The sequence below is a fragment of the Budorcas taxicolor genome, chromosome 22, assembly GCF_023091745.1.
Source record: "Budorcas taxicolor isolate Tak-1 chromosome 22, Takin1.1, whole genome shotgun sequence".
NCBI lineage: Eukaryota > Metazoa > Chordata > Mammalia > Artiodactyla > Bovidae > Budorcas > Budorcas taxicolor.
The window spans coordinates 33110338-33128936 of record NC_068931.1 but is presented as its reverse complement, the minus strand read 5'-3'; the positions used below and the strand labels follow the sequence as shown (position 1 = coordinate 33128936).

Genomic DNA, 18599 nt, shown 5'->3' with positions numbered 1-18599 from the left:
GGCAGTCTCCTCCAGGAGCCGCCGGCAAGGGGGCAAGGAGGAAGCTCGGTAGAGCGTAGCCGGAAAGGAGAAGGTGATCTGGACGAAAGCCCCCGCGCCGCCCCCACCCCCTTCCGGCTTGGCGACAGTTAGGCCCTCGAGGTCTCTCGAGCACGGTGTGGTTGCTGGAAGGTTCCTCCCGAGTTAGGGGAGTGGGAGGCCTGCGGGGAGGGGCGGGCCCACATCCGCCAGTGAGGCGGTCAGAGCCCTTGGGGCGGACTGGACTTGCGGGTCCAGGGTCCGGGTGAGCGGGTCCGCCACTGCCAAAGTAGTCGATGTGGAATCGGGACGCCTGCTCTCCCAGGTCTCTCTGCCCTTTCCACCAAACCAACCAAACGGCAAAAACGAACACCCGGCGCAGTCTTTAGGGAGTGAGTGGTGGGTACCCTTGACGTTTCCTGTGGCTCCGAAGCCCCTAACTCGCATCTTCAAGCCAAAGGCGCGCCGTTCCTGTTCAGGCGTTACTCCTCTGTGGGGGTAGGGGTTGTAAAATTTGTTGGTTTTAGACAAATATTTGTCAAATATAAGTTTGGGGAGAACTAATAAGCTGTCATTTTACACAGCCCTCAACGGCCCTATGTGTAACTTTACCCGGTGATGTAAGGTACGATCCGTGTCACGGTCATTTCTCATCTTTAGGACGATTCTTTGTAAGGCACTGCACTGCAGGACGCACAATCCTTGGTCCTGGGGCACTAAATACGCCGCACATTCGCGTGGGGTGGGGTGGGGTAGGGGCACTCCCCTCACAGTTGGTCGCACCAAGTGCTGACTACAGTTAGCTGTCGGGGTTCCTGGTAAGCCACTTTGAAAACACCACCTGCCTACTCAGCTCACTGGGGTGCACAGGATATACTTGAAAAAATACATAAGAAATGTGCGTGTGTCATGCATTTAATTACTACCTGTGTCCCTTAACATGCAGCATGTGGGCCTGCCAGAGGTGCACTACTAGTTAGTTTAAAGATGGTTTAATTCAGTGAAGCTGTTGGATGAAACTCTTAATAGTAATTTTCATTAGGGGCTTGAATACAGTATCCTTAATTATGTTCTCAAAGAGTTTGCTTTGGCCAAAACATTTTTTTTCTTGACCTTTGGGAAGGTGTACGTTTAAATATTCAGCATTTTGCTATGCCACATGAGTTGCTTTTTATTAGAGGCTGGCTCCTTGTGTAATGGCTGTAACTGAACTGTGTCACGTACCCTATGAAACTCATTATTCTGTTTATTATAGAGAGATTGTTGAGGACCTGGTTCATGATTACACTGTTCTCTTTATGAGGACCCATAGGAGAAATTTCTTCTGGGACTCAGTGCCCAGAATATCTGTGATTCTCCCAAGCATCTATTGTTTTTTAATCTCAGGAAACCTGAATCATTTAACTGTTTATTATGTGATGGCTTCTTGATAATTCAGAAGGCTGATCTGACTATCGATCTCTAATGTAGGACCTAAGGTTTGTATTGAGATACTAACTTTACCTGTGGCTTAATCCTGTTTTTCCTACCATAATTTCCCTCTTAACTACTGAACTGGGTTCCTTAAATATTTTATTTTGTTCTTTATGAGTATTTATAAGCCTTCTTAAATGTTTTTAGAATGAAATAAAACACACACACTGACAGAGTTTAGGGTAGCAACCTCTGCAGCTTAGAGTTACAGTAAATGTTATGCAATGCCTTTGGTACTACTTAAAATCCAGAAAGCCAAGAGAAGGGAAAGAGGAAAACTAGGGTAGAGATTAAGGGAAGATAGGAGAAAAGAGGTATGGATGGTGGTGGGTGGTATAATACCACAAGTAACTACTCTAATTTTAAAAACAAAGCTAAAATATATGCACTTAAGGATAATCAGTGTGTCTGGGGATATGCTTAGGAGAGTGAGGGGAAAATATTTTCTTGTAGAAATTTATTCTATTTGATGAATGTACAGAAAAGCCAGTTCCCAATGTGGTTTGGAAAGATGTTTCTTAGGCACAGATAAATGAGCTTAATAATTTCTCTTTCTTGAAATTCTACTGCACAAAATACTTACTGAATTTTGTAAAAACAGGTTTCGTCTGGTTTTTGTTCTTTGTTTTTATTTTAGTAGCATCCTGGAGTTGCTGGCAGGGCTTTTCCCATGGATTTCTTTAACAGTACTCGACTGCTCATCTGCACATGATATATTGTTGGTAGTATGGTTCTTTTTTTGTTTTTCAAACTACCATTAAACATTAGTTTTCCTTGAATAAATACCTAGAGATCTGCACTAAAACTAGTAATTTTAATAGGTTTATTCTTAGAAACTGTAGTTAACTCATAACATTTTCAATAGTAAACTTCCATACTATTTATAAGACTGTTTTTCTTCATTGTAGTTGAGATTACAGACATCCCGCCAGCATGATTTCTTCAAAGCCCAGACTTGTTGTACCTTATGGCCTCAAGACTCTGCTTGAGGGAGTCAGCAGAGCCATACTCAAAACCAATCCACCCAACATCACCCAGTTCGCAGCAGTTTATTTCAGAGAACTTATTCTCTTTAGAGAAGGTTTGTTACTGCTTTAGATTATACATTTGTTGCTTTGAACAAGAAAGTATTTTAAATTGGGAATTTTATGTATCTCATTTCCTGTTCTTATTTCTTCAGGACATTCTTGTCTGGATATAAAAGATCTGGTTAAACAGTTTCATCAGATTAAAGGTAAGTACCATTAGTAGTAACAGTTTCATAAAAACCTACTTATGAATTACTGTATCATGCCTAACATATGTTCAAACTTAAGAATGATACAAATATTGTGTTTAAATAATTACACTGATGTTTAATCACACTGATGCTTTATTTTTTATTACTGAATCAGTTTTTTTTAAGAAATCTGACACTTTGCAGGAAACCCTCAACTTTTGTTGGTACCATGAGATCTAGAAGGAAGGGTGTGTAAACCCTTTCCAATATGCCATCTTTGAACTGAATTTTGTAGTGGTAAAGACTCAAATTATAATGAGACACATTACTTAGGAATGTTGTATATAAACTCTCTTGGAAGATTATTTTAATAGAAAAGGTTAGTCACCCTTGTTTTTCCCCTCCCCATGATGGTTTAAACTGCAGTCCAGCTTGGAGGACAGGGCAGCAATTAGGTGTCATTAAACATACTTTTCATAGAAAATTCAGATAGTTTTTCATATTATATGGTCTCTGGCCTGTTTTTGCGATGTAAGGCTGTATATATCTGCTTAGAGGAAAAAGTTGTTTTATGTATATGTATGTAAATGTCTATCTTACGTGAACATAACAATGAAACTGAGGATGGATGAACAGTGAGGAAGTCAGAAGGGGAAAAATGTAAAAGGCAAAATTTACATGATGAACATTTGGAAAGATCAATATGAGCAAAAGAGTCTATACTGGTTAAATCCCAAGAACAGGCACACATGTCTAAAAGAATTGAAAGAAAAAGCTTTTGGAAGAATTCTGTGGAGAAAACGGTGACTTACAGTGAGTGTGAGAAATAACTAAGTAATGCTCCATTGGCTGACCAACATTTTGGAATGACCATAGAGAAAAAAGGTAGGATCAGTGAGTTACATCCATGTTTATTCTCTGCTACTGATGTCAATAGATAACTTAGCCAAGATAGGGAGAAATTAGGGATAAAACCTAGGAAAATGTAGAAATCCTGAGGGCTTGGACCTACAGTGAAAGATACACCCGAAACAAAACAAGACTAGGAATATCAAGAGTCAGCATTTCACAGGACAGGGGAGTGAGTCGCCACTCAAATAGGAATGTTTTGTTGTCTAGTCTGGCTGCTTCCCTACAGGGTCCTGATGGCATTCTCAGCTTACCATGGGAAATAGGTCTGGGATTTGCTAATAACCTTGGGGCTTCCAGGTGGCACCAGTGGTAAAGAACCTGCCTGCCAAAGCAGGAGATGTAAGAGACACAGGTTTGATCCCCGGGTCAGGAAGATCTTCTGGAGGAGGGACAGCAGGCAAAGTTATTATGGCCTTTGTACTGGTTTATACCAGGAGCTGTTTGAGAGGACTGGCTGTGCAGGCTGGCTATGTTTGAGAATGGTGATAAAGTCAGTGAATCTTTATGGCGGCAGGTAACTAAGTGGTAGCCTTTGAGACTTAACTTGTTTACTGAAGAGTTTATCCACCATTCAATTTAGGATATGGACTAAAGGGATGGATTTTGGTCCAGCAGGGATTAACATCTTTGAATCTCAGGTTCAAAATAAACAGACTGAACTAATGGAGCAGCTGTACTTCTGATGGAGGTAAGGGGTAAGAGACACTGCTCTTTCTCTTCTATAGACTATAGGTATCAAGGAAATTGACAGAGCATGTACAGATAATCCTGAAAGCAAGCTCACAGTATGGCTGTAGAGACAGATTGCTCTTTAGACAGCAGAGCAGAAACAAATGTTGCTTATTCTAGTTTACCACAGAGCAGGGGAAGGTAACACAAAGGTATGACCAGAAAATATAATGAGTTCAGTGTTACAATCCAGTATTGATGTCTGCCTTTTATTGTCATCCCAAATGGCTTAATGGACTTCTACATTATTATATGTAACACCACATTGTAAATCAACTATTCCTCTATTTTAAAAAAGACAGCACCAGTTATTAACACTTAATGATGTGGGCAAGAGCTAAATTGCCATCCCTAATGCACTGGTGTCCACTCATCTCCCAGATACCAGATGTATCCCCCAAAGTTATTTCCAAACTGGTTAGTTTGCTGCCTAGCAGCATTACTACCAAGCTACCCGTACGCATGGGAAGTATGGAGATAAGTATGTCCTGCACAGACCGTTTGATTCAAACACTTCAATTTGGGATTTTTCCTAGAAGCAGCCCCACTGTTGGTAGGCCTTGTCATAGGACCAGTACTGCTTACCTATCGCCCACCACCTTCAGAATTTCATGCAGAGTCAGGTGATGGAGAGAAAAGAACCAGATATGGGAGCAAACTTTTCTCACTTCTGTCATTTCTCATCTTTTCTCCCATTTTCCAGAGCCTGCCTCTATCCAGCCTCCACTCTGGCAAATATTTCACCTATGTGTGCTCATTCCCAAAGGTGCTCATGTAAAACCCTCTTTTGGATCCTCTTGACTTTTCTGCCATTTGATTAAATAGGGCTCACTACTGTATCAATCAGTGAAAGCGTTTCTATTTCTCAGTCTTCTCAGGAGAATTTCTTCACTAATCTGCATGAGTCATTGAGGGGACTTTAGAAACTCAGGCACTATTTTAAGGCAAAACAGTTGTGTCAAGTTCTACCACTCAGTATATCTAGCAAAAGAAGGAGAATAGAATTTATTGACTACCTGTTTTGTCCTAAGCAAAAAAGTATATTTTGTCAATTAAGACAACTCAGTTTTACTCAAGAGAAATCTGATGCTTGGGAGTGAGTTGGTAACTTGTAAGTTCCTAAAATACTATTTGGTAGAGTTGGGATCTCAACTTAGATCTTAGTAGCATGAAGATTTTCCTAGTAGTATGACTCTCTTTCCACAATAGACAGAGTTAACACACCAGTAACATTTCTCTAGAAAAAACTTTACTTTTTGAACTTGGAGCGAAATCTCAGTTCTCTTTTCCCACATTATCTCCCACTTTGCACTTCTTCCTCCTGTCAGCTTCTTGTATGGAGCCTATAGCCCAGATTGTACTAATTCTGACCTTTCCACCACTCCATGAAGAGGGCAGTGGTCTCTCCATCAGAGTGGCACCTTCCATCCTCCTAAGCCTAACTGAGTCTAGTTTCCAATGTTATTCCTATCTTGGCTTCCAACAGAGGCAGGAAATAGTCACTACTTTGGAAGAATCAAGAAGGTTTAGGCCACCAAGGTCCCCAACCCAATTAGCCTGTTAACTAACTATTCTAACTGATTCTGGTTGGACATTCTTGGTGTGGCCATAGTTGTGAACTGCTGCTGATCACTGAGCCCAATTTCAGTTTTTATGTAGCATCACAGTAGTTATGTGTACCATTAAATATTGTCTTATGTATTCATATTAGATATAACAATGTCTCCAGTTTCTTAAGCCCAATTCTATCTTTATGCCTTACAGAATTCATTACATATACTTGTAGCTTATCCACCTTTATTAAACAAAAAAGGAATATCTATTTCAGGACTAACCATACCAAATTTTATGAGGCTTGGGTGTTCACTCTACTTTTCTGGGCAATTTTTTCAAGTAAGGCTATACTGATTTCCTAAACAGGGATGAGTATCGTGTCAGAAGGAGTCTTTCATTTCTTTGCCTAGGCAGGCTGGTAATTTGTACCAAGATAAGAATTTCATTAAGTTAAAAAACTGGAATGATTATCTGGCAATGTTGTTGGGAGTGGGGCTTAGGTCCTTCATGCTTTAATGCTGTGGGAAGATTAAGTATTTGGGGAGTAGTCTATACTAAAGAACGGAGAAGGCAATGGCACCCCACTCCAGTACTCTTGCCTGGAAAATCCCATGGACGGAGGAGTCTGGTGGGCTGCAGTCTGTGGGGTCGCTAAGAGTCGGACACAACTGAGCGACTTCACTTTCACTTTTCACTTTCCTGCACTGGAGAAGGCAATGGCAACCCACTCCAGTGTTCTTGCCTGGAGAATCCCAGGGACGGGGGAGCCTGGTGGGCTGCCATCTATGGGGTTGCACAGAGTCTGACACGACTGAAGCGACTTAGCAGCAGCTATGCTAAAGATGGCAAATAAATCACTAAGAAAAAGGGTATAGTTGAGAACTGGGGTCAGATTGTCAAGACTAGGGACAGAAATACAGGGTCAGGATTAAGAGAGGAGAACGCTGGGCTGAGAAGCAGATAAGGAAAACCATGCAAGCCAGGACAGCAAACCAGATGAGGTCAGGAACACAAGGAGAGGTCAGTGTGGGAAGCAAGACCACCCTGAGCCTTACAAGCTAAGCATCTGACTCTGCTGGCCAGACACTTTGATAGCTCCCTATCAATCCCAACTCTTCAGTGTTGTAGGTATATTTCTAAAAGATAAATTTTTTCCTATTTTTTCCTATTTGCTTTGTTGATCTCTACCCATTGAAGCATTAATTTGCTTTAGGGAAAAGGCAATAGCGTCTGCAGCAAAGAATCCATTACTCGGTTCATAATAAAAAGGGTAACACTTTGGAGTTGTAGAAGAGCCTGTTTTTGTTGAGAGATTTTCTTGGAATCTTCAAGACCTAATGTCACCAGAATCAAGTTTTTACTTTAGATAAACCATAGAGGAGGCACGGAAAAAGACAGGCTCAAAGGCCGTTTCCTGTGGCACAGGAGAGGGAAATAGAAAGTCCTTCTTGACAGTGGGATTGTGGTGCATGAAAAGTGCTAGCTGAGGCTGAAACTGCCGATAAGGAAGGTAGGTAGAATTTCTCATCAGAATTCCCTAAGACCCAAGCAGGTGGCTTGTTCTCTGCATTCTTGTGCTGCCTAGAAGAATGCATGCTCCTCAGGAGCTCACTGGTAGCTCACTGGGAGCATGGTGCTGCATTTAGCACATCACATGCTACATTCAAATCCTGCACTATCACTGTCATGATCAGACCTTCAGGAAATATTGGCTGAGTAAACTAACTGCATGTGATGCACTGGATTAGAAATACTGGAGTGTCTTTCTCAGATAGGCCTGGGAAAATATTTGTTTCCTATGGTCTGTCTGGCTTTTGGTGGGTCCAAATGTGTTTAGATGTCTCAGAGTCCTGACCAGCAAGTAATCCAGATGGAAAAAGTGAAGTGACTCAACCCGGCAGAGAGCTAAGTGCAAAATGTCCAAGCTGGGACTAAAATACTGTCAACTAGTCCTTAATTGCTAAAGACAACCAAATTATGCAGAATATCTTAGTCCTTCAGTGAATTAAGCACACAGACCACCCTTTCCAGAAAGTAGAAGCGTGAGTAGAGAAATACAGCGGAGTCAGAGACCAGCACCCAGGTAGTATGCGTTAGGCTTCTACCTAGGTAACTAGGAGGCAGCAGAAAAGCACAATGTGTGGGTCAGAGCCAGAGCTCAACCACAAAAGCTCACAAAACTTGAGCCCCATTCTCACCATGGTAGCATTTTTCAAATTCGTGTGCAGAAGAGACTGAGCAGAGACTGGAAGTAACTCCAGGCAGAGAAAAGAGCAGCAGAGTTTGGGGCTACTGACGGGGCTGGGATCTAGGTGACAGCACCAGAGAGGAGGCGTTTGCGGAGAAGGGTTTCCCAAAAGTCTGCAAAGATACTTTCTTTGGTTATTTTGCCAACTTCTAAGGTGCTCATGTGTGGACTCCAAGGTTTGAGAAGGCTTAGCAGAGAAGAGCTGCTGAAAGACTGAAAGCTAAGTAGGATTTTCACAAGTGGTACAGTGTTGTGGGGAGGCTTTGGAGTTTGGACTCAGCCTACATGAAGAGACTTCTGGAAACTGGCAATTCAGTTGAGACCCCAGGAACATCACAGCCTGGGAATAAGGACAACGTGCTAGGAGTAAGAACAAAGTGTAATATACCTACTTTGACAAAATATAAAATGAAGTCTCAGGAGGATCATATTTGCCATATTAGAACAAGATCAACACCATTTAGAAGAAAGTAATTAAAAGATAGAAAGCATGGATGAAAAGCTGGAGAACGTCAACAGAGTAAGGCTCTAAAAACAACAACAAATGGTTATTCTGTAACTTCAAATAAAATTTTTATTAAATAGCTTTACTAGCAGAAGACAAAATTAGGAACTAAAAAACAGGGTAGTAAAAAATACCCAAATTGAAGCAAGCAGAAAAATAAGAGGACAGAGTGTAAGATATGTGTGGGACATGATCAGAAGGAGGGAAAAATGTGTAACTAGAGTCGAGGAGAAAAGAGAGTAGATGAAAAAGTGGCCGAGAATTATCTAAGGCTGACTGAAGGACATCAACTTACAGATTCAAGAAGTTTGAGCCCACAGCAGAATAAGTACAAAGAAAACCACACCTCAGTACAGCATGGTCAAATTGCTGAAAGAGACAAAATCATGAGAACAGGAAGGATAAAGAGGCGTATTACTTTCAGGAGAATAATCGGACAAATAGCTGATTTCTTAACAGAAACCACAGAAGCCAAGACAATGAAATGACATCTCTAAAGTGCTGAAAGTGAAAGCTGCCAACCTAGAATGAATATATATATGCAGTGACTACATCCTTTAAAATGAAAGAATACATTCTCAGGCAGACAAAAGCTAAGGTTACAAGTCAGCAATCTTTGGAACTGTTAAACAGACCTTTAATGTTTTACCTTTTGTAGATAAACAGAAACTCAATGTAAATTTAAGTTATATATATATGATAACTCATGTATATATTTGTTACATTCTCTTATGTATTCTAAACCAAACCCAGTGGTTAATCTAGTGCTTTACATTTCAAAACCATTATTATAGCTTAAGGCATTTGATCTCAATGTGATGAAATGTGACATATGTGTCTGTGTGTATATATATAGACATATAGTATAATGGGGAAGAACATCCTGCATCTAATCACCAGATTAAGAAATAGCCAACTAATTTTAATCAAAGCTGATTTAACATTTGATGTCACATTTCAAAACTTAACTAGGTGTTGATTTATTCCTTCCCCATTTATATGTGATTTATTTGGCTCAGATGGTTAAGCGTCTGTCTACAATGCGGGAGACCCGGGTTCAATCCCTGGGTCGGGAAGATCCCCCGGAGAAGGAAATGGCAATCCACTCCAGTACTATTGCCTGGAAAATTCCACTGACAGAGGAGCTTGGTAGGCTATAGTCCATGGGGTCACAAAGAGTCAGACACGACTGAGCGACTTCACTTTATAGAGTAACTTTTAGGTGAATAATTCCATTTAATCTCTACAAAGACTCAAGATCTTACAGACTAGGAGGCTGAAGCTCAGAACCATTGGCTTGGCCATTAAATCTATTCGGTTAGGACTAAGATCCAGACTTTCTCATATACCTTTTTACTATGAAAAGTTGTAGGGAAGGCAGCAGTGTCATAAATTCTCTGAGTTGTCATGATTCATAATTATATAATGCTTTACCTTTCCCACTCCAATATTCTTGCCTGGAGAATTCCATGGACAGAGGAGCCCAGTGGGCTACAGTCCATAAGGTCACAAAGAGTCAGACACGACTGTGAGCTACCAACACTTACCTTTCCGGAATGGTGATTAAAAGGGGACTTCCAAAGGCAAAAATAAGAAGCATAAGGATTAGTCTCTTAGATTTTTCAGGAATGATAAGCCTGTTTTAAAAGGGCACATGGCCTTCTCACAGTTGCTGAATTCCTCTAAGTGACATCTCAGATGGGTCCTATGCAGGCGATCTATGGACTTCAGTGATCCAATCTCAAAGCTGGTTGTGTTCTTGAGAATGCTCATAGTAAATAAATGACTGCCATCTTTGGGATTGGAAGTCCCCATGAGGGAAAAGAGAGTTGCTGGCATAGAGTGGGCAGGTGAGTCTAGAGAGGAGTGGGCTTGGGTTTCACGGTGGCTCTCCTACCGTCACTGCACTGCAGGCCTCAAGTTCCTTTAGCAGTGGGTGTCCTGACCTTGCCTTTGCCCTAAGGGTGGGCTCGGGTGTCCGGCTGGAGGAATCTGGGACTCCAGACACAGGAAGTTCACACTCATAGGCCCTTTGTGAAAGATGGAAGCAAGGTAGAAGGCCAGAGAGGAGTCCTGTGTCAACATCAAATAGAGGGCTCCTTCCTAGCACTGGAGGAGAAGCAGAAACATTGGCTCAAGACTGACCACAGATAGAAAGCAGAGATCAGCTGCCATGGATGACCCACAGGAACAGTGAGAAAGGACCACCTAGGTCAGCGAGTCCCTGCCTGGCATCATCGAGGAGAAATAGCAGGCTGCCCCCAGGGGGAAGAGCAAGAGTGTGGGAGAAGGGGCTGGGGGAGAACACCCTCAGGGCCAGGACTTAAACCCCAAGCACCGGTTTCTTTACCATAAAGACACGTTTTCAAAGTTTTGACTTGAAGCAAATATAATCTCCTGAGGCAAATTTAACTTTCTCTTCCCCAAAGAGGTAATCCTAAGTGGGCAGATACGAAAACGTTTGAGTCATGACTCAGGTGGTTAGACAAACGTGAGTGACAAGCACAATGCTGAGTCCAGAAAATGACTTTACAGCAGTTTTCCAGCTCTGGGAATTTCTGTATGGCATCAGGAATTTTATTTTCATGGTTTTTATTTCCATGGTTATTTTCTTCCCTTCCAAGGACTTGCTGAGGCCCACTTCCAGAACTCTTTCTGCTGCTCTTGTCTGGGTCAGTGCTTCGGCTGCATCAGCCCACCTTGCCAGCAGGTGCTAGCGTGTTTAGATAAGAATACATGACATTTTCTAATGTAAAAATATGCTATAGTAGCCCAGTTTTACAGTTGAGTAAATTGAACTTTATATACCAGTTTTCTTAAAGAATGCCTTTTAATATGACAGCATGTGTTTAAGTTATGAAGTGTTTTTTTCTTTCCCGTTTCCTGTGGAAGTTTGGATCAGGGAATTTTTTCAGGGATGTTTTCAGCTGAATTATGCTGCAGCTGAAGGTGGTATCTGATTATTAGCTTTTGTCACTGTGCTACTTAAGTAGTCCCGTATTTCTCTTCAGTAGATAAGGACAGGGGAGTTTCACTGCCCACACTTAAGTTACAGATGTTCGAGAGTGAAACAAAACTTTGAAGGTTGTGTACATGATGACTTTGGTATGCTCAAATATGCTTCCTTTAAAATTCCTTTTTTGAGGACTTGTGTACTTATTAACTCATTTGACCTTCATTTTTAGTGGAGAAATGGTCGGAAGGAACGGCACAAGAGAAGAAAGCAGAATGTGTGAGAGAGCCAGAAAAAACATCTACCATTTCCCTAGAGCCTAAACGGATGGAAAAATCGACAGACACAGAGGAGGATAACATAGCAGCGCTGCTGTTCAGCAGCAAAACCACTCAGTTCCCGTCAGTCCAGGCCGACCTGGCCTCAGAGCCTGAGGACGCAAGCGAAGCACCCCGGGGCCCGTCCAAACCGACCAGCCCTAAGAACGCTACCCCACCGTCCTCACCGTTGCCAGCGGCCGTCACTTCCGAGTTTGCCTATGTCCCTGCGGACCCCGCCCAGTTTGCTGCTCAGATGTTAGGTAATGTTCCATCTGTTCATTCTGATCAATCTGAAATTTTAATGGTGGATGTGGCAACAAGTATGCCTGGTATTTTCGAGGAGATGCTGAGCTCGAAGGCTGCTGAAGAGAACGCGGTGGCCACTCCTAGTGTGTGTTCTGGCAAGATGGTAGCAGAGCAGGTTGTGAGCGAACAATCTGTCCATGCACGTGTGGGCAGTAAGGCTGAATCACCAACGGCTTCCTCATTCCCCTTGCAGGGTGAACAAGAACCTCCTGCCTGTGACCATGCTTCTGAGGTCCCTTTGCAGGCTGACATTGAGGTGACATCCACCATGCACATAGCCTCTATCTATAATGATGAGCCTGTAATCGAAGGAGTTACTTATGTTGAGCAGTTACCAGAACAAATAGTTATCCCCTTCTCTGATCATGTTGCTCGTCTTAAAAGCAAGGAGCAGTCACCACCACACAGTCCCATACTTGTAGTAGGCAAGACAGCCTCAGGCGGGTCTGAAAAATCTGTGGGTTCCGCAAAATTTGTGCAGTTGGAGAGCACAAAGTATGACTCCTCAGTCCATGTGGAGGCAGACGGCTCTACCAAAGCAGTGAGCTCTGAGAAATCTATGCACCTTGAAGTGGAGATCTTTGCGCTGGCCCCTGACAGTGCTGGGCAGGAGTCCGGGGAAAACCCTGCGTCCCAGGAGACGGAGGTCAAACCCGCGCGCTCAGGGTCCATAAGATCATCTAGTGGCCCCCAACCTCCTGTTCCAGAAGGTCTTTATGAACCAGAAATGGACCCAGAACGGGATGCAGCACCTTCCAACGAGGTTTGATGGAGCCAGGTAAGAAAATTACTTACAAAATTAAAAACTACACTTCTGGTGACATCTCTATTTCAGGTGACCATCTAGGTAGGCTCCCTGCAGACTGGTCAGAAGTCTTTCAATAGTACTGAAAATGCCAAACCTATTTAAATAAAGGCTTTGTTGTATTTGAGATTTTACTCTCATGAGATGAGTGATTTTAAAGTGACATCACCACCACTTGGCCTCAAAGTTTGGTTGAGTGCTCTTCCGTTGTTTGGACACACCGTGTCGCGAAAGATGTTCGAGCCTGTTGTCAGGCACAAACGTGCTCATGTGATCTGGATCCTGCTACTGCAAAACTGTATCACGGGGTGTTGGTTTGAATTTTCTCACTCGTGAGTGTAAAAGCAAATGGCAACAATGCACTTACCTAGGTGGTGGCATTGGAAACATGGAAGAAATGGTGGTGTGTTTGACTGCTTTCGCGCTGAGGGAGAGCTCTGCAAGCTGGTCTGGGGGGCCAGTTGAGCACTGCCGTCTTGCCTGGGGGCTTCCCACAGCGGAGGGAGCAGCTTCATAGCTGGATGGAGAGGGGAAAGGTCAAGGTGAAGTTCTGTCCCTCAGGGGAGCAGGGTGGTAGCGGCAGCAGGAAGGATGGACGTGTCAGGGCTGGCCGGCTGGCTTCCATCATTACCCCAACAGGAGCCTAAATCAACCTGCTTGCGTGGCTGCTGAACTATCACTACTGCTCTCCCGTGACACAGACGCACCGTCTCACCTCCCATCTTGGTCTAGTCAATGGCCTTCGGTCCACCCACCCTCCTGCTTCATCCAGACGAGTGCAGCAGCCCTTCTCCCTTGAGGTAGCTGGGATGTGCAGGGACCAACACCCCCCCATTCCTTCTGCAGAAGCTCTCTCAATCACAACTCTTACCAGAGTCAGAATGATAAAGAGGTGTTACCACAGCAGGTGTTTAGAGATGAAATTGTCTGGCAGTGTGACGGGGACTCTGCACAGCTGGAAAGGCAGGGGGCAGCGTTGGAGCGTAGCCTGTGGGCGCTGGCATTACACTTGTGGCCTGGGCAGCACTTCATCCCAAGTTACTGTTCTCAAGCGGCTTAACTGTTTCCAAAGCACTGAAGGTATTTCACAGACACCTGACGACTTCGCTTGTGCTTATCTTTAATTAGCTTCCAGAGGGATCAGTTTCAGGAGCCTGAAAACGTAGCTTAATCATGTGCATAATGTCTTTTTCTTTCCTGAAGAAGGAAGAAAAAAAAGCTGCACAAAGGCTGTATGTTGCTCTTCTGTCCCATCTTCTGGGACTCAGTTCTCCACAACAGCACTGGCTTCAAGTAGGCAACTCTAACCTGACATGATAGCATCCTTGGTGGAAGTGGATGGATGGCACCCCAAGACCTTTTTTTTCTTCTTCCTTAAAGAGCCACTGTGCGAACACGCAGCCTTCTACTGCCACCTAGGACCTATAATTTCAAGTCTCGCCTAAGCCCGAGCAGTGCTCTCAAGTACTGAGTCCTAGAGTATGTGATGTTTTGTGTGTGGTGACCAACTGGCGGGCTATGATGGCACCTGCGAGGGCCCGAGATACCTGATTATGTGATCAAAAGACGCCACCTAGTGCTGAGTGCCAATTTCTTCCGAGAAGAGAAGAATCATTATGCAGATGCATTAACTCTTTTTCCAGTGGCTTCACACAGTGGCTTCACACGCTCTTAAGTTGATTCTTTTGGTGGAGCTGGAAGTGCTGACTCTTCATTTCCTGAGGACCCTGGAGAAGCCAGGTCTAAAGTTAAGTTCCGGGAAACAGCAGCTTAGAATGAGACTGCTCCTCAGCCACAACCCTAGTGTCCCTGCCACTTGCTATCAAAACACTGTTCTCATTTTCCAACTGTAGAGAATCTCTCTCTTTCACATTACCAAACACATTTTATTTAGCCCTCTCTATAGCATGCTTTATGGCACATATTACTATAGCTGTTTGTTTATATGTAAAAAAAAAAAAATTAAGACATTTCTGTGCATAGCGCCTGATACAGAGACCAAACCTTTAACGCCTGCAAATTTTTTTTTTTTTTGTAGCGATAGCAGCAAGCGAAGCAGGACAACCACCACCATATTCTAACATGTGGACCCTTTATTGTCTAACTGATATGAATCAACAAAGCCACCCATCACCGCCACCTGCACCTGGGCCTTTCCCCCAGGCGACCCTCTATCTTTCTAATCCTAAGGATCCACAGTTTCTGCAGCATCCACCGAAAGTTACTTCTCCAACTTATGTGATGATGGACGACAGCAAGAAGACCAGTGCCCCGCCTTTTATTTTAGTAGGCTCAAATGTTCAGGAAGCACAGGATTGGAAGCCTGTTCCTGGACATGCTGTTGTTTCCCAGTCAGAGGCCGTGAAGAGATATGCCGCAGTGCAAGTGCCCATTGCTCTTCCTGCAGATCAGAAATTCCAGAAACACGTCCCCACCCCCCAGAATGCTAATCCTCCTACAAGTGGACAAGATGTGCCCAGACCAAAAAGCCCAGTTTTTCTTTCGGTTGCTTTCCCGGTAGAAGATGTAGCCAAAAAAGGTTCAGGATCTGGTGACAAACGTTCTCCCTTTGGAAGTTACGGTATTGCTGGAGAAATAACCGTGACTACTGCCCATGTTCGCAGAGCAGAAACTTAAAACTGGCAGGTAAATTCTCCTCCTCGTGTACCTGGGCCTTAACACATTTGTGTGCGTTCTTGGCAATTTGATTTGTTGACCTGTAGACAAAGGTATTTTAAGACAGTGAGCTGAGTGCACGCCTCCCTGACGCCCAGTTACTACTCGGTGCATGGCAGGCACACAGCACCAGGGATGCTCACCAAGGGTCTGGTGTCAAACGTGCACCAACCAGCTCCTTTACCTTTGAACACCTAGTCCTGTGTCTAGCCCTGCAGAAGATGCCAAAGGGATGGAGTCACAAAAAGACAGTCTTATGTGGGCATTGTAATCTAGTTGGCAGGTTTAAAGGGCGGGGAGGAGCAAGTTGAGCAATTCTAGAGGGAGCACCCTTAGGAGCACTTGGTCCATGTGGTAAGTATGCTCCCTCGTACAGTGAGTACTCAGAGCAGAACAAAGAGGGTGGAGACACATTAAAGAGCTAAAAAAGCAGCGTTAACTGTAGTTTTATCCTCACAAATCAGTACCTTTTCTTCAACCAGTACTTATTACCACATACGCGAGCACAGAGGTACTGACGCAGGCCCTCGTCTATTACATGAGGTGTTCTGGTCCCAGTGGAAACAGACATGTGCCTAGGAGGAGCTGGCCACGCAAGGAGCCCACAGAGTCCAAAGGCAGGAAAGAACAGACGAGAGACCCTTAAGGTGAAGTCAGATGGGATTAAGAGTTCAGTGGGGAACCAGAAGACAGCCTCTGAACCCCAGAAGCTCGATGTCAATTAGAGGCAAGTTCAAGTGGCATAATGACTATTTAAGGAGGCACTGTTTTCAAAATACCTTAGGACATTTACTTACTCACACCCTTTGTAGACTTCGGTGGAACTGTCCAAATGGTTGTCTTGAGCATGAGATGCCAGGATATTTTAGTGTGCATGCACAGGTAACATTAGTTATGAGCTTAGCAGAGCAGGAGCATAGGACTTGCATTTCTGATGATCCACTCATTTTACATGTTCCGTTGTATGAATAAACAATTTACTGTTTACATTATTCCTAACAGATGCCGAAAATGACATTGAGTCGACGTTCATGGTGGAGTCTGCCACCAAGCGCACTGTATCAGTAAACTTCATGCAAGCATAAAACCTTGTCATCTTGCTTATTTTGTAACTTAGGGGGTATAGAAACAACATAACCAGGTCTTAAGCACACATTGTAAAAAAAAATACATTTCCACTCGAGCAGTTTTCTAGCAAGGTTTTCCACTTACTCATTCCCTGGCATTCACACCGAGTGAATACAGTGGTGCCATATTCTTCTACTGTACTTACCCAGAGGACACGCGAACTCTGGCACCACAGGGACTTCTTTGTAAGGACACTCTTGACAATTTAGGATCACATGAATTGCAATTATGAGTATATTTGAAAGTTTAAATGAAACCACACTGTTTAGAACATTCTAAAGCCTTTATTAGCATCAGGTAGATTATTTCATTATAACACTTGTTAACTTTGAGACAGCCATTGAAATAACTTACTGGCAGTTAACCTAAGGCCCCTAGGAGCAAAATCTCAGTCTGGGGTTGGGTAGATAAATACCATCTGATTAATGTACCCCAACTAAAGGGGCAAAGCTACTGTACAGCAGGTCTCCGTACATATCCTAGGCACACAGGTGCCTTGAAAACCCGAAATGCACAAGACCTCCTTTTATATAGTTTGATATTTATAATACATGAATACAACTGAGTTTCCCTGGTGGCATTTGCCACTGGAAGTTGAAGCATTTAAAAAGGTTTGTCATTATGTAATGATGGTGCCTAAAACCTCTATTTCTATGGTACTTTTGTGAATTGCTAGGTTTTATACATATTTTCAAACATACGATTCAAACACCTTTTAATTCTAATGACATTAATTATAGAAAATTGTAAAACTAAATTCAGAGTACTAAAATAAGCAAATGAAATACCTTTTCCAGTTTTGAATTTTCAAATTAGGAATGTCTCTTCCAAACATTCAGGCATTTTTTTTTTCTTTTTAGGGATGGGAGGGGGCAAAATTGAGAGGATTAGTGTAAAGAAAAGCCATCTTTTCAGTGTCTTTACAAAATGACATACACTTTCTCTATATTTGAGCATATAAACCTTGTATAGGAGAATTTTAAACATTTCAAAGTTAAATCTAAAACATTCAAGCATGGCAGCATAAAAATATTCAAAATAACTTGATTTGGGTTACTATATAATTCCATAAAGCTAAAGTTACATTTAGGTATAAACCTTCGGTAAATATGGCAACAGCAACCATCAAAAGCATATTTGCCAGCAGTTTCCCATACCTCTGTATAAAATAGTATTCCAAAGAAGCACGATCGGATAGCAGAATTACCCATTTTTCCTAAGACTTTCATCACTGGTATCACCCTATACCCCACTTCTGTTGGGTGAGGTGCAAGTTATCATGAGAGGGTTTTTTCCGTTTTTTTTAAAAGATGAGTAGAAACCAAGGAAGAAAATTTTAAAACATAGGTTTAAGACTTATCTGCAGATGAGTCAAAACGCCCCAACTTGTCTACATTTTAATAAATGTCAGGCAAATTGAAGTAGTTTCTGTCCCAGTAGCTGCCTGAATAAAGCCAGTCCTGGGCTCCGCTGTAGGGATTAGGGCCTTGATGGAACCACCTGTTAAGACAAGATTTACAAGGGAAACTGTTTGCAATCACAGGATCCTCACTGCTTCACCAGCTTGCAGACTCCCCTACTGCAGCGATTCACTCCATTCTGTGAGCTAGAGGTTTCCAAGAAGACTTAAGAAGTGTTTTTAGAGAGCACTTACGTAGAACAACGGGCTTCCCAGGTGGCTCAGTGGTAGAGAATCCACCTGCCAGTGCAGAAGACATGGGTTCAATCCCTGTGGGAAGATCCTCTGGAGGAG

The 18599-nt window shown here is 43.0% G+C and overlaps 2 protein-coding genes across 5 annotated transcripts in view; one reads left to right on the top strand and one right to left on the bottom strand.

Moving 5' to 3' along the window:
• The first annotated feature begins 29 nt into the window (after nt 1–29).
• On the top strand, nt 30–16799 carry CABYR (calcium binding tyrosine phosphorylation regulated). Of its 4 annotated transcripts, XM_052660461.1 has the most exons (6): nt 30–73; nt 2400–2572; nt 2672–2725; nt 11844–12191; nt 15081–15688; nt 16721–16799. In XM_052660461.1, exons 2-5 carry the CDS (start codon nt 2425–2427, stop codon nt 15677–15679), a joined length of 1149 nt encoding a protein of 382 aa, XP_052516421.1. In that variant the 5' UTR covers nt 30–73; nt 2400–2424; the 3' UTR covers nt 15680–15688; nt 16721–16799. The 4 variants fall into 4 exon arrangements, with proteins under 4 accessions (XP_052516421.1, XP_052516418.1, XP_052516419.1 ...); XM_052660458.1 differs by lacking the exon at nt 16721–16799 and having other exon boundaries at nt 11844–13015; nt 15081–15206; XM_052660459.1 differs by lacking the exon at nt 16721–16799 and having other exon boundaries at nt 40–141; nt 11844–13015; nt 15081–15206.
• Nucleotides 16800–17119: 320 nt separating this feature from the next.
• Nucleotides 17120–18599, bottom strand: part of OSBPL1A (oxysterol binding protein like 1A) — a 210961-nt gene continuing 209481 nt past the window's right edge. Inside the window, exon 28 of the mRNA XM_052660236.1 lies at nt 17120–18346. Within this exon, the coding sequence (XP_052516196.1) occupies nt 18244–18346 (103 nt within the window). The 3' untranslated portion in view covers nt 17120–18243. The remainder of the gene's footprint in view (nt 18347–18599) is intronic.